The sequence below is a fragment of the Xyrauchen texanus genome, chromosome 11 (genome assembly GCF_025860055.1).
Source record: "Xyrauchen texanus isolate HMW12.3.18 chromosome 11, RBS_HiC_50CHRs, whole genome shotgun sequence".
NCBI lineage: Eukaryota > Metazoa > Chordata > Actinopteri > Cypriniformes > Catostomidae > Xyrauchen > Xyrauchen texanus.
Window position 1 is genome coordinate 33798899 of NC_068286.1, and position 19717 is coordinate 33818615.

The window sequence follows — 19717 nt, forward strand, 5'->3', positions numbered from 1 at the left end:
ATGGAGGAAAAATATAACACTTAACGTGGTGGCAATCAATACTGCAAAAAAACAAATTAGCTGTTTTGCAGCTTATTTTGAATAATGAGCTTGTTTGGGTGGAAGAGCTTCTCTGGTGAAGGTGAATGCTTTGAAGTGAAGTTGCATCCGAGTCACTACATGGGTCTATTCGTGGGCAATGAGCAGGCCGAATACCGAAAGACTCGACGTCATGTAGAGGTAAGTGGCTGTTTATATATGCTTTCTCTACCGATGTGATTGGTCAAATTAAATTACCTTGCTCCTCCCAAACCTTGTTTATAAAACTCCATATAGTGTATTTGAATTTATATATAAATACATTCCATGATCTTTTTTTTTTTTTTTTAATCCAGTATCACAAAATGACTGGAATTAACTGGATAACAGATATTGGAGCCTCTGGTCTCATTGGCTTTATAGTGTTATCTAGTTTGATTGATGCTAAGAGAAAGAACCATCAAAACAACAGGTTTTTGGTGTAGGCCTATAAAGACATACATATTGCTACCACAATTTGATACCATGAAATATGCATGTTACTGATTACTGTCCCATTTTTTTTTTTAAAGTAATATCAGAGCTCCATCGCCATGGCAGCAACATAACCATGCTCTTCAGTGTCTCCATATCCATCACTATCACATTCTCTGTCTCTCATGAGTTATTTTAGTTCTGCTGGGACACTCATGAAAGCTGTAACTAATCAGATAATGAAAATGTATTTAATTCCCCACATAATCTCTTTACGGAATTAACTATTAGAGACTAATTCATGTTGTTAAATGTCATGCTGTTCTTAAGCATCTGAACTTTATATTTACGTCTCTGCTTATAAGTGTTAGATGCAAGGCTGAATGTTGAAAATGCTTTTTTTGTTGTCAAAGATGTACTATTTTTAATGATTTTTTTTTTCCTATTTAACTGCTTAAAACTAATTATTTTCATTTTAGGCAGTTAGAGTACAAAAAACAAGTAGGCCTACATCTTTGACAATTATAATTTACATTTTGTTAACACTTTTTCATTTTAGGTTGCCTTTAAGTCATACTATTGTCTGATTAATTTGTGAACATAAATTAATATCAACTTTTTAAAAGCACATTTTAGAAAGGACTTTGGCCTGAGAACTTATTGCAATGATACATTTAGGTTTGTTTTATTTCTGAAATTGTAATCTTTAGCTAAATGGTTTAGTATGCCTCCTCTACACTAGATGGCGGCATGACGTCATTCACAAGCAGCGCGTCCCATGAGCAGACAAGAAGGATTTAACAGTGCTGCAGTCTTAGCGGTATGTTCAGCTCTTATATAACAAACTTTAATTCTTTTAAACTTATCAGCAAGCATGCATCGATAGAAAGCATTTAATGGCACCTTAATAGTCCATGAATTTGTATTTTGTAGTATAAATGTTAGGCATGAGTTGACATGAGGGGCATTGCTCATGCACATGAGAGTGCTGTAAGGGGAACGTATATTTCTGGACCATAGTTTTTTTTTGTCAAAGCAGTGATCACAAATGAATTGATGTAATTATATATAATGTATAATTAAGCAGTGGGTAGACATTGATAATTTCCACTTCAGTGACATACAACGAGACTAGGCCTTCCTGCGTACATGCTAAAGGCCTTAATTTTGTGATTGTGTTTCAAAACTTTGTTAGCTGTCTATCTAGACAGAATTTTGCGGCATACGATATCTATGTGGAAGAAGGACGTTCGAACGCACCTATGATGCCCAAAAAGGTTCGATTCGAACTTTTCAGCGCGCCTTATGATGACCAAAAATGTTTATTCACACGCAGCTACCGTTTGATACCCTAAAATAATTTTGATTCGAACGCGTCTTTGATGCCATATTTTGTTCTATATGAATGCGCGCCTTTCATGCTTAATTTTTGTATTAATATTTTCGAATGCGCCTATGATACCAGAAATGTTCGATTTAAACTTTTGAATACGCATATTATTCCCTGCAATGTTTTATTTGAACGTTCGAATGCACCCATGATCAGTGGCGTAGCCAGAAAATGATTTTGGGTGGGCCCCAAAAAAATGGGTGGACAAATGTTGTCCTTTGAATAAACAATTGTTTGCTTTGCCTGTTTGCCGTGCTCGCGCTCACTTTTTTTTTTTACATTGTTTTTTTTACTTATTTTTATTTTTATGAAACATTTCAAATATACAAAACAATTCTGACTTTTAACACAAACAGTCCAAATACAGACTAAACAAAGAAATAAAATGAAAGAAATAGAAAAGGCATCACAAACGTATATTAAATAAATTTTTTTATGGCTCTTTTACTTTTTGAAAATTTTAAAGACTCAAAATAAATGTCAAAGGCTGATTGGAAATGAGTAAAATTGGGTTTTAAATCACTCCACTGAATATAATGTTTTCCTAATAAAAAAAATCAAATCAATAATATTTTTAAATGTTGTATTTATTTGCGTTAAGTAAAACTCAGAGTTTTATTTGAGATATTGAGGACTAAATACATTTTCAAACTCTGAAATTGCGACCTCTCATGCCAAAAAGGAAGTTCAAGAGGGACAATCAAAAAATAAATTAACAATAGTTTATTTTTCAGAATTACAAAAAGAACAATTGTAATCTATATCCAGATGATACGGTCTAGTGTTTCTTTCACATGATCTATACTGCAAACCATTTTAAAACATTAGCGATTTAAACATTTCCCACATATTTTCCCACACAATTGAGGGTAACATATTTGCTCGCACTGTCACTTACTGACAGCCAACTGCTGTGCTAATGTCATTTCTAGAGGACTTGATTGACAACGATGCGACAACGATGCAGCCAGTTAGATCACATTGCCATTTGTTTGTTAAATTATTATTTTTTTCTCAGTTTTGCTAATTTTTTACAATATGTTTGAGAAAAGACTTTAAAATCTGAATGTATTTTATGTATTTTTTTACATTATGAAAATAAATATTTGCAGTCAGAGAATAATATCAAATATTATAGGAGGGCCTGGGTCCTGCCCACCCATGGCCACGTTCTTCCCTATGATAAGCAAAAATGTTTGATTCAAATGCATCGATACTGTGAATTATTCATTCGAACATGTCTTTCATGAACAGAAATGTTAAATTAATAAGTTTGAATGCGCCTATGATGCCAAAAAATTTCGATTTAAACTTTTGAATGCACCTTTGATCCCTTAAAGTGTCTGAACACCTATTATGTCCATTAAAGTAGGCATCTTAATAGATTTTGTGACAGCTGACATGTAGTGCATCGTCAGCCATCTGTCCTCAATTTTGTTATATTAACCTCCTTTTCTGTGTTTTATTTTTAGATCACTTCTGAAAAATGTCTGAACAACGAGCCTTAAAGAATCCCTATGCAGATTATACAGGGCCTGGATGTACACAAGACATGTTTGACATGCAGGGCAATGTGAGTAGTAGTGTCTGCCACCCCCACTTAACAATATAACAAAATGCATTTGCTTACACTCTTTTTACATCTGTGTTCTCATATTTTTGAATCTCATTTTCTACTCTATGCAGATGACCCATCAATTTGCCAGTCATGTAAGCAGAAAGATAGGTGAGCTTCTGGCCATCATGGAGAATGGACTGAAGAATGCCGATCCCAGGGACTGTACATGCTACACTGGCTGGGCAGGTGTGATTGAACTCATATATTTATGAAACTTCATTATTAATTATTTTCTAATTGTCAAAACAAACAAGCATTGATATCAGACTATATGCATTTGTTTAAATCAGGGATGCATCAACAAACAAATTATAGCAGATTACCAACATGATAGCTGATAGCTATTGATAGTTTGTGAGACTTTTAAGGTTGCCTGGGGATTTTCTCAGCTGCTGTGCTAATTTGCGCAGTGATAATGTGCCACAAGCCTGCAATGCCAGACCTGAATTTACATATCTGTGAAGGAAGCTTAAAATTAACTTGGAATCATTATAGATGAGTTATTTGTGTTTGCCTTGTTATGTGTGTTTATATACTGGGAGCTTTTGACACTTGAAGGGCTCTGGAAGCCCAGATAGCTGTAGTAATAACTGTCAAATAATGAAATACCTCAGAAAATGACTTGCATTATTTTTATTAAACATACAAATAGATAATATAAACCTATTTATCACAACAAACACATATACCAACCATCAACACTACTGAATTACTACACCAGTGGATATCAACTGGTTTTGCTTCAGGACCCGGATTTTACCTTAAACATCGTTACACAGTGGAAAAAATGTAACCTGTATTTAATGTAGCCTGGGTCAAATTTTCTTTGATCTTGTATAGTTTTGTTCATGGTTTTCAAGTATAGTTAGTGCATATATCAAGTGCCATTTTTTTTTTTTTTTTATGTCAACAACAAAAGATACAGGAAGTTTTATCTTCCCCTATTTAAAAGTATATAAGCCCATTATATTTATTATCCTGTTTATATCCTGATATCAAAAATAGTTCTGACAGAACCTATATTACACAGGCGGAAAACTTTGTCCATAATTTGCCCATAAATCTCTAAAGTCCAGAAATTAATACTTAATTAAATAGTACTTGCCCTTAAATATAAAGTGCGATACCATATAATTTAAAACTATTAAATTTTTGTCAAAATATCACAGTTAATGTTATCACAGATAAAAAATATATATATTACAAAAAAAAATATATATATATATATATATATATATATATATAGATATATATATAGATATATATATAGATATTATTTTCAGATACCACAGTATTGCTCTTTTCCTCCTCAGTGCTTTTAGCATAAACTTCCTCTATAACACTTTAAACTAGAAAATTCTCACTAGAATTCAAATGGGCTGCATTTGTTTTGTGGTCTGCCCCGCATTATCGAGAGAGGTCTTTAAAAGCAGACTTTAATCACTCAGTAAAAATACTACGTTGCAGATGAGAAGCATATTTAGGGTGTTTAAAGTGTAGAACTCAAAATTATCATTAAATTTGCTTAGAACATTTTTCAATGGAGGGAGAACCATGGCATTGTTCTTTCCCTGCTGTCCTTGACCCTCTCCGAACCAGTTGGGTAAGTTACTCTAAAAAAGTAATTAATTACTAACTACTAATTACATCTTCTACAGTGTACAGAGAACATATTACTGTACTAATTAATCTGTCTGAAAAGTAATTGCATTACTTATTACTAATTACTTTCTAAAACCCTTATCAACCTCGACCAGATGAAAAATAGACATGAAATTGTTCTTTTAATTCTTTCAAATAAATAATATAAAATCAAATAAATTATTAATGAGCTGGCCAAAGAATTTAAGGGGGCTGCATTAAATTTGAAAACATACATTTTAACATTGACGTTTTAATTTTGAATTTAAATTCACTATTGTTTTATATAGAATTGTTCTATAATCTACATAGTATTTAACACAATTTCATCAGAAGTAACTGTAATTAAAGTATTGAAAAATTAAGAGTAATCCCTTTACTTTTTTCAATTAAAAATGTATTTAATTAAAGTAATTAATGACTTAGTATTGCATTACACCCAACACTGCTCCGAACAGACCTAGCAAGTGTTACATTACGTCAAGAATATTAATGAACCATTAATATTCTGTGCCTCTTCTGAATGCATATAGGCTATGGAAACACTGTACTTTTGTAACCTGGCCTAGATCAAGTATATGCTTTGAATGATAAAAAATGTAATATCATTATCATCCTTATCTCATTCTCATCCAATTGCAGGAATTTCCCTTCTATATCTGCATCTCCACAGTGTGTTTGGAGACCCCTCTTACCTGCAGAGGGCTCTGGACTATGTCAGTCTCAGTCTGAGGAGTTTAACCCAACGCTGGGTGACCTTCCTGTGTGGAGATGCTGGGCCGCTGGCTATAGCTGCAGTGGTCTATCATCGCCTCCAGAAACCTCATGAGGCTGAGGAGTGTGTGAACAGGTCTGGTGTTGTTTGACCTTCCTCTATCTCCATCTACATTCAATAATACATTTAAAATGCAATTCATATAGACAATGATTGAATACACCTCTTCTATGATAAAAATGCTTTCTATTTTTTATGAAAACTCTTTTTGATGTTTTTGCGGGATTTAAATTAGGGATGTTCATGAGTTTTCGATTAATCGAGTACTCATTCAACTTTATATATTCGACTAATAAAAACACTACTTGAATATTGTCATTAGATTTTTCTATGTGCCTTTCTGTGTGCAGCATTGAAACCGCTTCTCTCACCCATATCTTGCCATTACAATTCAATGCATTGTTTGGCGGTTTTGATGCATGACATTGTTAAAGGAATAGTTCACCCAAAATGAAAATTCTGTCATTATTTAAAGTGATCTCATCACTTTAGAAGACTTGGAATGCAGGTTTTTGTGTAAGAGTGCTTATTTTTAAATTAGAAAAATTTCAAAGGTTGAAGTTATACTTAAATTCAACATTTCTAGTAATCGATTACTCGTGTCCTTATGTGTTTGAGTACTCAACTACAAAATCACTCGAAATGCCCATCCCTAGTATAAAGTCAGAAATATCGTAGTGATTTAACTGTCCTGAGATTGTAACAACAAAAAGATTTCCATTCAATAGGCTGAAATTCTTGAAAAGAGAAGTTTGGCATAGTGCCTTATGAATATTTCTTTAAAAAAAAAAAAGTTTGGGAATGAAAAAGTTAAAAAAAAATCCTATTTGGGGGAAAGAAAATGGCATAACCAACAGGTTATGTTGACAACAGGAACCACTTTAGACCCTTGACCCTTGTTTTCTACTAATGATATCAGATATTTGGACCTTTTTCTGAAATATTCATGATATTATTAAATAATGTTTTTACCTTATATTAAATAATGTTTGAAAGTAATGATCAAGATGTGTACACGCATATATTCAAGGTGTAGAATAATATTTTATTACCTGGTTACACCACATTTGAACGTTTTGCAAAATTGTATGAAATTAACATGAATACACAGATTACATTTCTAAGAAGCATATTTCTCATTTTTAATCATCTCGGATATACTTTTTTGTCAATGACCCATGCAAGCTTGATCAACATTGTGAATATTGACCATTTAAAACCTAATGAATGAGTTGAATATCATTCGCTTTTGTCTAAAAGAGTTATGTTGATTTAATAACTCAAAATATTGTACAATATTTGTTGGTAGCTCTGCATGTTAAATATCTTGTCATAATAACCATTGTATTGCTGGATTGTCAGTATTGTAATGGATTGCCTTTCATTAAAAATTATCATGCTAAGATTCCAAGACGAGGGTGAATTGTGAAAGAAAGGGGCAGCATTTCTTTCTCCATCCTGTTTCTCTTTTTCAGTTCTGACTGGGATTCTTTTCACAAGGGGATCTAATTGTCAACTATTTGCTCATGTTTCTAGGCTGCTACAGTTTCACCAGTGTGTAGTGCAGGGGAATGGCAGACTTCCTGATGAGCTGCTGTATGGCAGAGTGGGGTATCTTTATTCACTCATCTTCATCAATCGGCAATTTCAGCAGGAGATTATCCCCATTCAATACATTCAACAGGTCAGTCACCATTGATTAGGCATCAAACTTGTACAAAAGAGCATAACCTAATTATTGAACAAAGGGTTCAGGGTAATACAAATTAGTCTTGTGTATGGATTGAACTTAAAAGACAACATGAAATCAAACCCGACCCAATTTATATTTACTTAACTTAAAATGAGGAACATAGCAAGCAATTTGTCATGCAAAAGTCAACAAAATCTTCTGTATTGCGCTGACAAGTCCTCCGAGTAGCTGGAGTTGTATAGAAGCCAGTGCAGAAGACAGAGATAAAAAAGGTTTTTGGTTGTTTTATTATAAAATAATAAGTGCAATTAACAATTTATATTATTAATGTTCCTGTTTTTATTTACAATTTTGTTTTCCATAGTTTTTGAACAAAACATAATATCTTTTTCAATGCCTAAAATGTGTAAATGGCCAAATATCATCCTATCAGCAAGCTTCTTCGAATACGAATGGCTTACTTATAGTTGTGTCTGGCTGTATTTTAATTTGGGATTGGAGAAAATATTGCACACTTGCAAAAGCCAATTCATGTTGTCTTTTATTCATTGGATTCTTCGTTTGACATAAAGGGTTAGTTCACCCTAAAATCAAACTTTTCTCATGATTTACTTTCCTTTAGTAAATACCCATCCAAGATGTGTATGACTTTCCTTCTTCAGGAGAACCGTATTGAAGATTTTTATAAAGAGAATAGAAGCCCATTTCAGCTCTGTTTGTCCATACAATGCAAGTAACGTGTGCTATCAGGTTGCTGGCTGTTTGACGGTCCAGAAGGCATATTTAGGTATCATGAAAGTGATCCACAAAACTCTAGTCGATCAATCTGAACCGAATCGATCCGTTTTTGTAAAAATAATATCGCTAATAAAAAAAAATATTTATTAACTTTTTAAAATCGCTTCCTGCCTGCAGTCGACGCATCATGTTACCGTCACGTGACGTATGAGAAATGGCACGTTCACGCGAGAAGTCTGAAACTAGCGCTTTGTTTACAACAAATGAATGAACTTCACAGGAGAGTTAGTTCATTTCAAACAGCAATCCAGCGCTGGCCGGAAGTAACGATTTAAAGTTAAATGATTAAATTATCAATTTGATTCTTACACAAACCAATCGATTTGCTTCAGAAGACATTAATTGATGGCTGCAGTCATTCGGATTACTTTTATGCTGCCAAAATATGCCTTTTGGAATGTCAAACAGCCAACAGCCTGATGGCACACGTTTACTTTTATGGACAAACAGAACTGAAATGGGCTTTTTTAAATCTTCATTTTGGTTCTGCTGAAGAAGTAAAGTCATGCACATCTGGGATGGCTTAAAGGTAAGTACATCATGAGAGAATTTTCATTTTTGGCTGAACTAACCCTTTAAAGGGATAGTACACCCAAACTAAAAATGCTCTCGTCATATACTTACCCTCATGCCATCCCAGATGTGTATGACTTTCTTTCTTCTGCTGAACACAAACAAAGATTTTTAGAAGAATATCTCAGCTCTGTAGGTCCATTCAATGCAAGTGATTGGTGACCAAAGCTTTGAAGCTCCAAAAAGCACATAACGGCAGCATAAAAGTAATCCTCACGACTCCGGTGGATTAATACATGTCCTCTGAAGCGATCCAATTGGTTTTGGGTGAGAACAGACCAAAATGTAACTCCTTTTTCACTTTACATCATGATTTTCAACCCTTTAACAAATCTGCGTGTTTATTTCAGGTCTGTGATGCTGTGCTGTTGTCTGGACAGAGTCTGTCTCAGAAAAACAGGATTCAGGAACAAACCCCCCTAATGTACGAGTGGTATCAGGAGGAGTATGTGGGTGCCGCCCATGGACTGTCTGGGATCTACTACTACCTCATGCAGGTGAACACAATCATTGTACTTTATGAAAAGTTTCTGTCTCTATGAATGCCATTCAGAATTATTTTTTTCACCTTGGAATTCCAATAAGCATATGAGACAGTGTCAGAAATGTAAGTTTACAATGTTTGCACCTGGATTTCATTTTCAAAGGAATTTTTTACCTTTATAAACCTTTAAATGTTTTTTTTTAACTATTTAAAACGAGGCGTGTCTCATCTGTTTTTGTCAAATGTGTCAGTTTAATTAATCGTTTTTTTTTTTAAAGAATAGTTCACCCAAAAATGAAAATGTTTTCAACATTTACTCTCCTGCCATCCCAGATGTGTATCTTTTTTTGTTCTTTGTTTCCACGCTGGACACACTGAACTCAGCAAAAACACATTGGAATGCGCTCTTAACCTATTTATCTACACAACCGTTTGCAAAATAGGCTTTTATGAAGCAATGTCAAATAAAAAAACGTCCGTCGGACTTGCAAAAAGTTACACACGAATTGACTTTTTGTCAGTAAATCTGACTGAATCCATATGATCTAATAAGGTTATTTTTTGCAGATTATATTTTGTGTTCTGTTCTGTGTACATTAATTACCATTTAAATGTAAATGCAATCTTCCTCCTCATGTAAATTAGATTTAATCTCCATAAAATGTTTAACCATGAATGGAACTCATCCTCAATAAACAAGATTTTTTATTGGTAATTCTATCTGTCTCACTTTAGCCTGGTTTTGTTGCTGGAGAGGACAGGCTTTCCTCTCTGGTCAAACCCAGCGTGAAGTACATGTGCCAGCTGAAGTTTCCATCAGGGAATTATCCTCCATATGTGGGGGATTCTCGAGATCTTCTGGTGCACTGGTGTCACGGCGCTCCAGGAATTATCTACATGTTGATACAGGCTTTCAAGGTATAAATCTCCATGCCAGTGGTTTTTATCTTTTTAGTCACATGTGCATTTGGAGTTTTACATATCAATATTTTCACGTACACCCAAAAATGTACTGAATTAGAAATGGATTTACACTTCAAACTGAGCACATACTGTATACACATTCATCTCAATATACAATGCACATGTAGAGGGCTTACAAAGTGAAATTATTAGATTACATATATTGTAGTTCATATTCAAATAGCTAAAAAGATTATACCTCTGAATAATTTTTGGGTGGTTGCATTTTTTGACTACTGTAAGATGTATTGATGGAAGTAAAATACAGTAAGATTGTTTGGAGCTAGTATAGAAGGACTGCATCAGCTATTTTTCTCTCCAGGTGTTTGGTGTAAAGCAGTATTTGGAGGATGCGCTGCAGTGTGGGGAAGTGATCTGGCAGAGGGGTCTTCTGAAAAAGGGCTATGGACTTTGCCATGGAGCTGCTGGAAATGGGTATGGTTTCCTGGCCCTTTACAAAATCACGCAAGATCCCAAACACCTCTACAGAGCCTGTGTGGTGAGTCTGGCTCATCTGAAACTGGGATTATACTTCTGTTAAATTAAAGGGGTCATATAATGAAAAAAAAAAAATCCCTTGAGTTTTTTCTTAAGCTTTTGATATAAAAGTTTGATAAATATACTCAAACTTTCATCACTTAAAGCTCCATTCCTAATGCAAAAAGACTTGGACTAGATAAGCGAGTACCAACTCAATTGAAATGATAACAAACTCTTAAAGGGACAGTTCCCAAAAATGAAAATGATCTCATTATTTTCTCACCCTCATGATATCCCAGATGTGTATGACTTTCTTTCTTCACCAGAAAACATTTGAAGAAAAATATCTTTGCTCAGTAGCTCCTTAAAATGCAACTGAATGGGGATTTCTCTTTTGAGGCTCCAAAAATCACAGACAGTCAGCATAAACGTCATCCACACAAAACCAGCTGTTAAATGAATGTCTTCTAAAGCAATACAATCACTTTTGGTGCAAAAAATAAAAATATTTAATACTTTTTAACGATAAACCAACGCTTCACGAGAGGGTGTGTCCAAGCAGTCTCTTGTGTGACGTATTCGCGCTGTCATGGATACAGATGTAACACGGTTGAGGCATCAAGGTTGAGGAATCAAGGATGAGCGCATCAATGTACCATTGTGAGTAAATAATCAGATAAATACAGATCTAAACTAAAATCAGCCAAGCTACTGTACAGCGTTCCTGCTTCTCACTTGTAAACAGCACTGATCTTCCGGCTGAGACGGATGTGCCTCATTTCTCATGTGTTTCAAATGCCAATGTGATTACATCACGCACGTACTGCTCTTAACCTGAAGCATGATTTAGAGTTTAAAAAAAAGTACTAAAAAATATTTTTCTCACCAAAAGCGATCGTGTCGATTTACAAGACATTAGTTTAACAGGTGGTGTCGTATGGATGACTGTAATTTTTGCTGACTGTAATTTTTGGACCTTCAAAAGAGAAATATCCATTCACTTGCTTTTTAAGGACCTACTGAGCTAAGATATATTTCTCTTTTTCTTCAAATATGTTCTGGTGAAGAAAGAAAATCATACACAGATGGGATATCATGAGGATGGGTAAATAATGAAAGAATTAAATTTTTTGGGTGAACTACTTTTAAAGCAATAGTTCACCCAAACATGAAAATGTTCTTATCATTTACTCACCCTCATACCATCCCAGACGTGTATGTCTTTCTTTCTTATGCATAACACAAATGAAGATTTTTACAAGAATATCTTATCTCTGTAGGTCGATACAATGCAAGTGAATGGTGACCAAAAAGCACATAATAGCTGCATAAAATTTATCAAAAAGGCTCCAGTGGTTAAATCCATGTCTTCTGAAGCAGTCCAATTGGTTTTGGGTGAGAACAGACCAAAATGTAACTCCTTTTTCACTTTACATCTAGCACTCTGAACAAGCATCAAGCAGTAGGAAGTGTAATCGTGCATGAGATCAATATCGTGCCTAGAGACTGTATGTACAGTGAAAAAGGAGTTACATTTTGGTCTGTCCTCACCCAAAACCGATTGGATTGCTTCAGAAGCATTAGCCACATTTGAGCTTATAGTAATGATTGTTTCATGGCTGTCACTATGATAGGGTGTTGTCAGATGTGGTTTAATATTAAGTAATTTGTAGTTTGAAATGTATTTCTATGACACCAAGTTCCTGGCTCCTTATGTAAAGTTTTATGAAGCAACGCTTTTAATTTTCTTGTGTGAAGTCTGTCCAGTATTTCTCAAAAGACTTCAATGAAATGACACATTGTCGTCGGGTTCATTTATGCATATTTCGTGGAACTGCTGAAAGCTGCTATAAATCATTTTGCTGTCAGGAGAGATGCTGTCATTTTCTGCTATGTTTACCGAGGCATGATGGGATTTGATGTCTTCTCTTATGTAGTTTGCAGACTGGTGCATGAATTATGGAAAACATGGCTGCCGGACTCCAGACACTCCATTCTCTCTGTTTGAAGGTAGAGTAAGAGTTATACATTGATATTTTTGTATATTGTCCAGATAGGTATATATTTTTTTAATAAAGAGGTAGGAATTGTTTTTTATTTGTTTGTAAAAATCAAAATTTGTACGGCCTAAAACATACACATAAATATTTACTTTTTTTTTTTTTTGCTTTTTATTGATTTACATTCAAATTAGCTTTGAACCTTCATTTCGACCAAGCAGCCATTGTTGCAAAGTAGCATCAAAATGTTAAATCCAAGATGTATGATAAAAAAATTATATATATATATATATATATATATATATATATATATATACAGTGAGGAAAATAAGTATTTGAACACCCTGCTATTTTGCAAGTTCTCCCACTTAGAAATCATGGAGGGGTCTGAAATTGTCATCAGTAGGTGCATGTCCACTGTGAGAGACATAATCTAAAAAAAAATCCAGAAATCACAATGTATGATTTTTTAACTATTTATTTGTATGATACAGCTGCAAATAAGTATTTGAACACCTGAGAAAATCAATGTTAATATTTGGTACAGTAGCCTTTGTTTGCAATTACAGAGGTCAAACGTTTCCTGTAGTTTTCACCAGGTTTGCACACACTGCAGGAGGGATTTTGGCCCACTCCTCCACACAGATCTTCTCTAGATCAGTCAGGTTTCTGGGCTGTCGCTGAGAAACACGGAGTTTGAGCTCCCTCCAAAGATTCTCTATTGGGTTTAGGTCTGGAGACTGGCTAGGCCATGCCAGAACCTTGATATGCTTCTTACAGAGCCACTCCTTGGTTATCCTGGCTGTGTGCTTCGGGTCATTGTCATGTTGGAAGACCCAGCCTCGACCCATCTTCAATGCTCTAACTGAGGGAAGGAGGTTGTTCCCCAAAATCTTGCAATACATGGCCCATCCTCTTCTTAATACAGTGCAGTCGCCCTGTCCCATGTGCAGAAAAACACCCCCAAAGCATGATGCTACCACCCCCATGCTTCACAGTAGGGATGGTGTTCTTGGGATGTACTCATCATTCTTCTTCCTCCAAACACGGTTAGTGGAATTATGACCAAAAAGTTCTATTTTGGTCTCATCTGACCACATGACTTTCTCCCATGACTCCTCTGGATCATCCAAATGGTCACTGGCAAACTTAAGACATGTGCTGGTTTAAGCAGGGGAACCTTCCGTGCCATGCATGATTTCAAACCATGACGTCTTAGTGTATTACCAACAGTAACCTTGGAAACGGTGGTCACAGCTCTTTTCAGGTCATTGACCAGCTCCTCCCCTGTAGTTCTGGGCTGATTTCTCACCTTTCTTAGGATCATTGAGACCCCACGAGGTGAGATCTTGCATGGAGCCCCAGTCCGAGGGAGATTGACAGTCATGTTTAGCTTCTTCCATTTTCTAATGATTGCTCCAACAGTGGACCTTTTTTACCAAGCTGCTTGGCAATTTCCCGTAGCCCTTTCCAGCCTTGTGGAGGTGTGCAATTTTGTCTCTAGTGTCTTTGGACAGCTCTTTGGTCTTGGCCATGTTAGTAGTTGGATTCTTACTGATTGTATGGGGTGGACAGGTGTCTTTATGCAGCTAACGACCTCAAACAGGTGCATCTAATTTAGGATAATAAATGGAGTGGAGGTGGACATTTTAAAGGCAGACTAACAGGTCTTTGAGGGTCAGAATTCTAGCTGATAGACAGGTGTTCAAATACTTATTTGCAGCTGTATCATACAAATAAATAGTTAAAAAATCATACATTGTGATTTCTGGATTTTTTTTTTTTAGATTATGTCTCTCACAGTGGACATGCACCTACGATGACAATTTCAGACCCCTCCATGTTTTCTAAGTGGGAGAACTTGCAAAATAGCAGGGTGTTCAAATACTTATTTTCCTCACTGTATATATATATATATATGGCATTTTTTCCTCACAGTTTTTCACTAAACTTATACTTTAAATCAAAGACTATATTAAAACATCTAGGGGCAGAATTTAAAGGGGACTTTAAAAGTCACAAAAATTCAAAATTTGGGGACAAAAATAACTTAGTTCTTAAAATATTTTTGCATTAAAGATGAGTTTGTTCATAAATAAATTCACATTCTTCAGAAAATGTTTAGTTTTGAATTATAAAATTGGAAGTATTTTGCGTAAATGGATGAGAGAGAGTTTGTTTTAAATGGTAAGGGAAAAAAATTTCCCCCCAAAAAATAAAAATAAATGGCTGTGAATATTATATCCAGTGGCAAATATTGCCCCATAATATAAAAGTACATTTCTTACACTGGTCTAAACACTCTCATTATTGCAAGCTGCAAAAAAGATTGATTGTGAAATCTTAAGAAAACATAAAAAATAAAATGCTTTAAAATAATTGATATTCACAATTTTACATTGTCATCAAAATCATTGCAAATATTTTGTAATTATTCAGTATATATTATCTAGCCATACAACACACCACAAAAGTTATTTTTATTGCATGGGGGAAATTAATTGTGGTTTGAATTACAAGTTGCTGTACTAATTTATTACCTCCTGGTTTATCGTATTTTCTAATGAAGGCATGGCAGGCACTATTTATTTCCTGGCTGATTTGCTGCAACCAGCTAGAGCGAAGTTCCCTGCATTTGAAGTGTAAAGGTAACTATGCCTCTTTATGAATGTTTGGAAATTCATAATTGAATTGTCCAAATAAACTATAACTTTTAAATACATCATTCCAGACTGTTTCAGACGGCTGAGGTTCTTCGCTTGAGCTTCGTAGAGCTGTAAGAACGCATCCTCTGACAGTGGGATAGAACTGTCACTGCATGTATGTCTGCATATCTCAAGTCTGCCAAATTCTCTCAAAGTCGTATGAGAGTTGCTTTACATGTGGGAAACATGACACCAGAGAGATGCTGTTTACTCTAATCTAATTAAAGGTGAATGGGATTGTATTTTCGAGACTATAAAGGATAAATGCATATGACTATAAAGGCATATGCTTACCAGATTACACTGATTTACTTTGTGAAATATTTCTAAATGTTACTAGGGCAGTTTTCACTGACTCATTATTTTGATGTATTTGTTAGAATGTATTCTGACATGATTTCAACACAGCAATGTTAAGTTTTCCATCCCTGTAAATTTAAGTAAAAGTGCTTACATACACAGAGTCGACTTCTTTAACGTTACACTCAAAAGACACTTTTGACAGTGTTCAAATGCTTTCAGTAAGATTTATGTCCTTGGTATATGCATTACATATATACATACAAAACATCCATATATACAAAACATGTTTTTTCCTTTTTAATCTCTTGATAATACTGGTAGTGAAATGAGAGTATGTAGCATATAACGGAGCTAAAGGCACACCTTAAGGAAATTTTACTTTTTTTCTGGCAAACAAAGTGTATCAAGATTCAAGAAATACATTTATTTTTATTCTATATTGATGAAGCAGCATAATTTACATGAGGATAAATAACAGAAGGTTGTTATGAATAAAATTCTTTTTTTGTTTTTATTTTTACACCTGGGGTAAATGGTCCCTTCACTTGGAATAAAAGGCCTCCATTGGTTATATATTATTGTAGTGTGCAATTTGTCAACTTATGCAAATAACTAAGAAAGCAAAATATTATTATTTTTTTTAATTAAGATATACTTATTCAAAATAACCACAGCAGAAAAGGGTGCATATTTTCTTGTTAATTTCAAACATATATTGATAGTTCATCTCATGTATAAACGAATTAATCTCCTTTGTGATTGGGGGGTAATTTTCTTACCCCAAAAATCCTTTCACTTATTGGATAGCAATTCAATTTATATATATATATATATATATAATCTTAAACCAAATTTGAAAATGACAAATAAGTCTTTTTGTTTCAAAATAAGTGTGAAAATGTCCAGGATATTCATTAGCTACATACATTTAAAAATATGAAATATGAATCAAATTGCCTTAAAATCATACTTAAGACATTACACACAGTGATCTCATGGAACAGGAAATTGTTGTAGTTTATAGTGACAAACTGGTGTTTACTAAATGTTTTGTTGCTTTTCAGTTTTTTTGGGAGAAAATAAAATTAAAAGAGCCCTGTTGTACCTTACTGCAAAACAAACATACTGTATGTTAGATGGTAGAATTTGTTTCCATTTTCATTTGCAAAAAAAACCAACATAAAAGTCATAATTTGTTCATTTTCATCTACACCAATAAAAAAATGAGGAAAAAGGTATACTTTTCTGGCAGTGGTCTGTTCACATTCACTTTTGTCTTGTCCAAAGGTATATGCGTAAGCTTTAACAATAGGGTTGCAATTTATAGTGTCCGTAACCATTTTTTTCTCTACTAGATAGTGCTATGGAATTCTGCCATGCCTTTGAGAATTATGCCTGCTTTTAATACCAAACCAGTAAATGAAACTTCAAGAATTTGTACCTGCTATTTAGATTATTACAGTATGTGGATAATATTGCATAGATTGCTCCTTGCTAGCGCATCCATCCAAACAAAATATAATCACAAGTAAGGGTTGCAAGACCTTAAGATAAAACATAACGTTTTTCAATTATCCACAGTTATAGAGTTTTTGGAAACATCTGCATATCGTTTCAAATTTATAAAGATGCTGATATGCTTGGTTCATAGGAAATGGTAATCAGTCAGCATAATGCTGTCCTAAATATGTGCCAAATGATGCTTTTCAATAAGAAAATGTTTTTGGTTTTTTTTTGGTCAAAAATACAAGTCTCAAGTTCAGTTTATGAGACTTGGCTAGAATGTGAAAACTGCATGCATACAGTACATGTAGTTTAATTTATCAGTTACATTTTATTTGACTGGTGTAAAATCTTCTGCACAATCAAAGAACAGAATATTTCTAAGTTACATTACTGTCAATATTTTCACTTTTATCCATGTCACAAGCTCAGAGGATGTGAGCCTAGCATTCCTGTGTAACCCCTTAAAAAATAGAAAAGTTTGAAAAGAATGCAAAATAGAAGCATTTTCGATATTGGTCATAGATTTTAGACCCTACTGTTTATTACATACAAAAAAATGTTCATTTTGTCTTGGTGATTTGCTAAAATATGTATTAGAATGGCCTTAGAAAAGTCTGAGTTGAGGATTCTTTTACTCTCACTTGAAACTGTATTTCAAATCCAAATAAGGGCTGATTTCTCAAGGGCTGATGGACAATGCTTGGCCCATGGGTCAGCTTTTTTAAACTTTGTTCTCCTTAATGCCCCTTTCACCTGATCTGAAGTCAGTCTTGCTTTGTGGTAGGTAATTGCACCAGCAGTTCCAAACATTTACCAAACTGAACCTATATCAGAACAGAAGCAATTAACTTAGGCAACTGCTAAGCATCTTTATGCTCTAGACTTTGCTAACTTGTTGGAAATGGCGAAGACATGTCAATGACCTTTGAGGTGCTACTATCCCTCTCACAGTAACTTCAGAGAAACCCGACACCCCCAAAAGGAACACCTAAATTTAGAGCTCATCTACTCAGGGGAGCAGCTTTGGCCGCATGACTTCTACAGCATTCAAAAGGAAGAGTGAATGTCTCGGGGAAACAATGAAATGTCTTTTCAATTGCCATACTGTTGGTCTGTAGTAAAATGTGTAATCAACTGAAGGACAGCCTGGAAAAAAAAAACACCATTGACACAGCAGGGAACTACAATAAACATTGTTATATTATGATATAGTGCATATTCCTTAGCTTAAAAGAGTACAGAAACAATTTAGTGAACATAATATTCAAACTTTATACGCTTGTTTTTAAATGTATAGATTGAGCAAATTGAAAAGATTGCTCAAATTATTTCAGCTTCTATCAAAAAAGTAAAATGCAGTCACGTTGCTTCCAAATGTTCATATACACTGAAATCTTCCCCATTCTGCTGAGTTACTGACAAGCGGCATACCTGATCGGACATTTTTGCATCGACTCAAATGTGTTTGCTTTTCTCTGATGCTACTGATAGCAAGTTACACGTGCAGAGACTCTACCTCAGAGACATGGGTTCTGGTCCCATGGGAAATAGGATGAAATCGCTATCACAAACAACGGTGAACGTGATATTGAAGTTGGTTTTTCGCTCTAAAATCACATTTTTACTCCACTGATGGTTAGGTTGGGGGTTGGATTTAGGGGGATTAGAGTTAATAAATGATGTAATATATATTGAAAATATGTATTCCTGTATTATATTATATGCAACTAAAAATGCAACTCGCGTTTGGTGCCACCATGTGGACATTTCACCCAGAAATGAGCTCACACATGGCCATACTTTCACAACGTTTCCAGCTTTGGCAACTGGGGAGCAATGATTTGAATAACGGGAGGTACAGAGCAATTTCTGCAGCAGAACTTTCGACCCACTGTCACTGAAATGCAAGTGATGTAGTGATTATAGTATGCTATATTAACCGTGGACATGTCCCACTAACTATTGACCACCACACAATTTTGTACTCTACATTTCATTTTAAACTAGTTGAAACAAACTTGAAATGTTTTGTCAAAAAGTGTGCTTGTAATATCTTTCTTTAAAAATCAATCCAACTTTCTGTTATCTAATAATATCTAATAATCAACATTTATGCAGGTAAATATATTTAAGTGTGGCTTAAGTGTTCAAATACTTACGGGCCCATGTGTTATCCCATTGTCATGTTGCTGATTGTGTGTGTGTTCGTACATAGCCTTTTAAAAAAAAAAAGGAATTGTACTTTGTACCAAAAACTTACCAAAATCTGTATTCTATGTGTGTTTAACACATTACT

At 34.5% G+C, this 19717-nt stretch overlaps 1 protein-coding gene across 1 annotated transcript; it reads left to right on the forward strand.

Annotated features, from left to right (window-relative positions):
* Nucleotides 1–1253: 1253 nt before the first annotated feature.
* LOC127651950 (glutathione S-transferase LANCL1) lies at nt 1254–17147 on the forward strand. The gene is made up of 11 exons (XM_052138011.1): nt 1254–1312; nt 3355–3455; nt 3569–3686; nt 5784–5991; nt 7453–7600; nt 9331–9477; nt 10200–10382; nt 10750–10926; nt 12845–12917; nt 15477–15555; nt 15639–17147. Exons 2-10 carry the CDS (start codon nt 3369–3371, stop codon nt 15551–15553), a joined length of 1218 nt encoding a protein of 405 aa, XP_051993971.1. The 5' UTR covers nt 1254–1312; nt 3355–3368; the 3' UTR covers nt 15554–15555; nt 15639–17147.
* The last annotated feature ends 2570 nt before the right edge of the window (nt 17148–19717 follow it).

Coding starts and splice junctions, on each gene's coding strand:
- LOC127651950 (XM_052138011.1), top strand. CDS start 3,369: ATGTCTGAACAACGAGCCTTAAAGAATCCCTATGCAGATTATACAGGG. Junction 5,992..7,452: donor GCTGAGGAGTGTGTGAACAG/GTCTGGTGTTGT, acceptor TCATGTTTCTAG/GCTGCTACAGTTTCACCAGT. Junction 12,918..15,476: donor TCCATTCTCTCTGTTTGAAG/GTAGAGTAAGAG, acceptor TTTCTAATGAAG/GCATGGCAGGCACTATTTAT.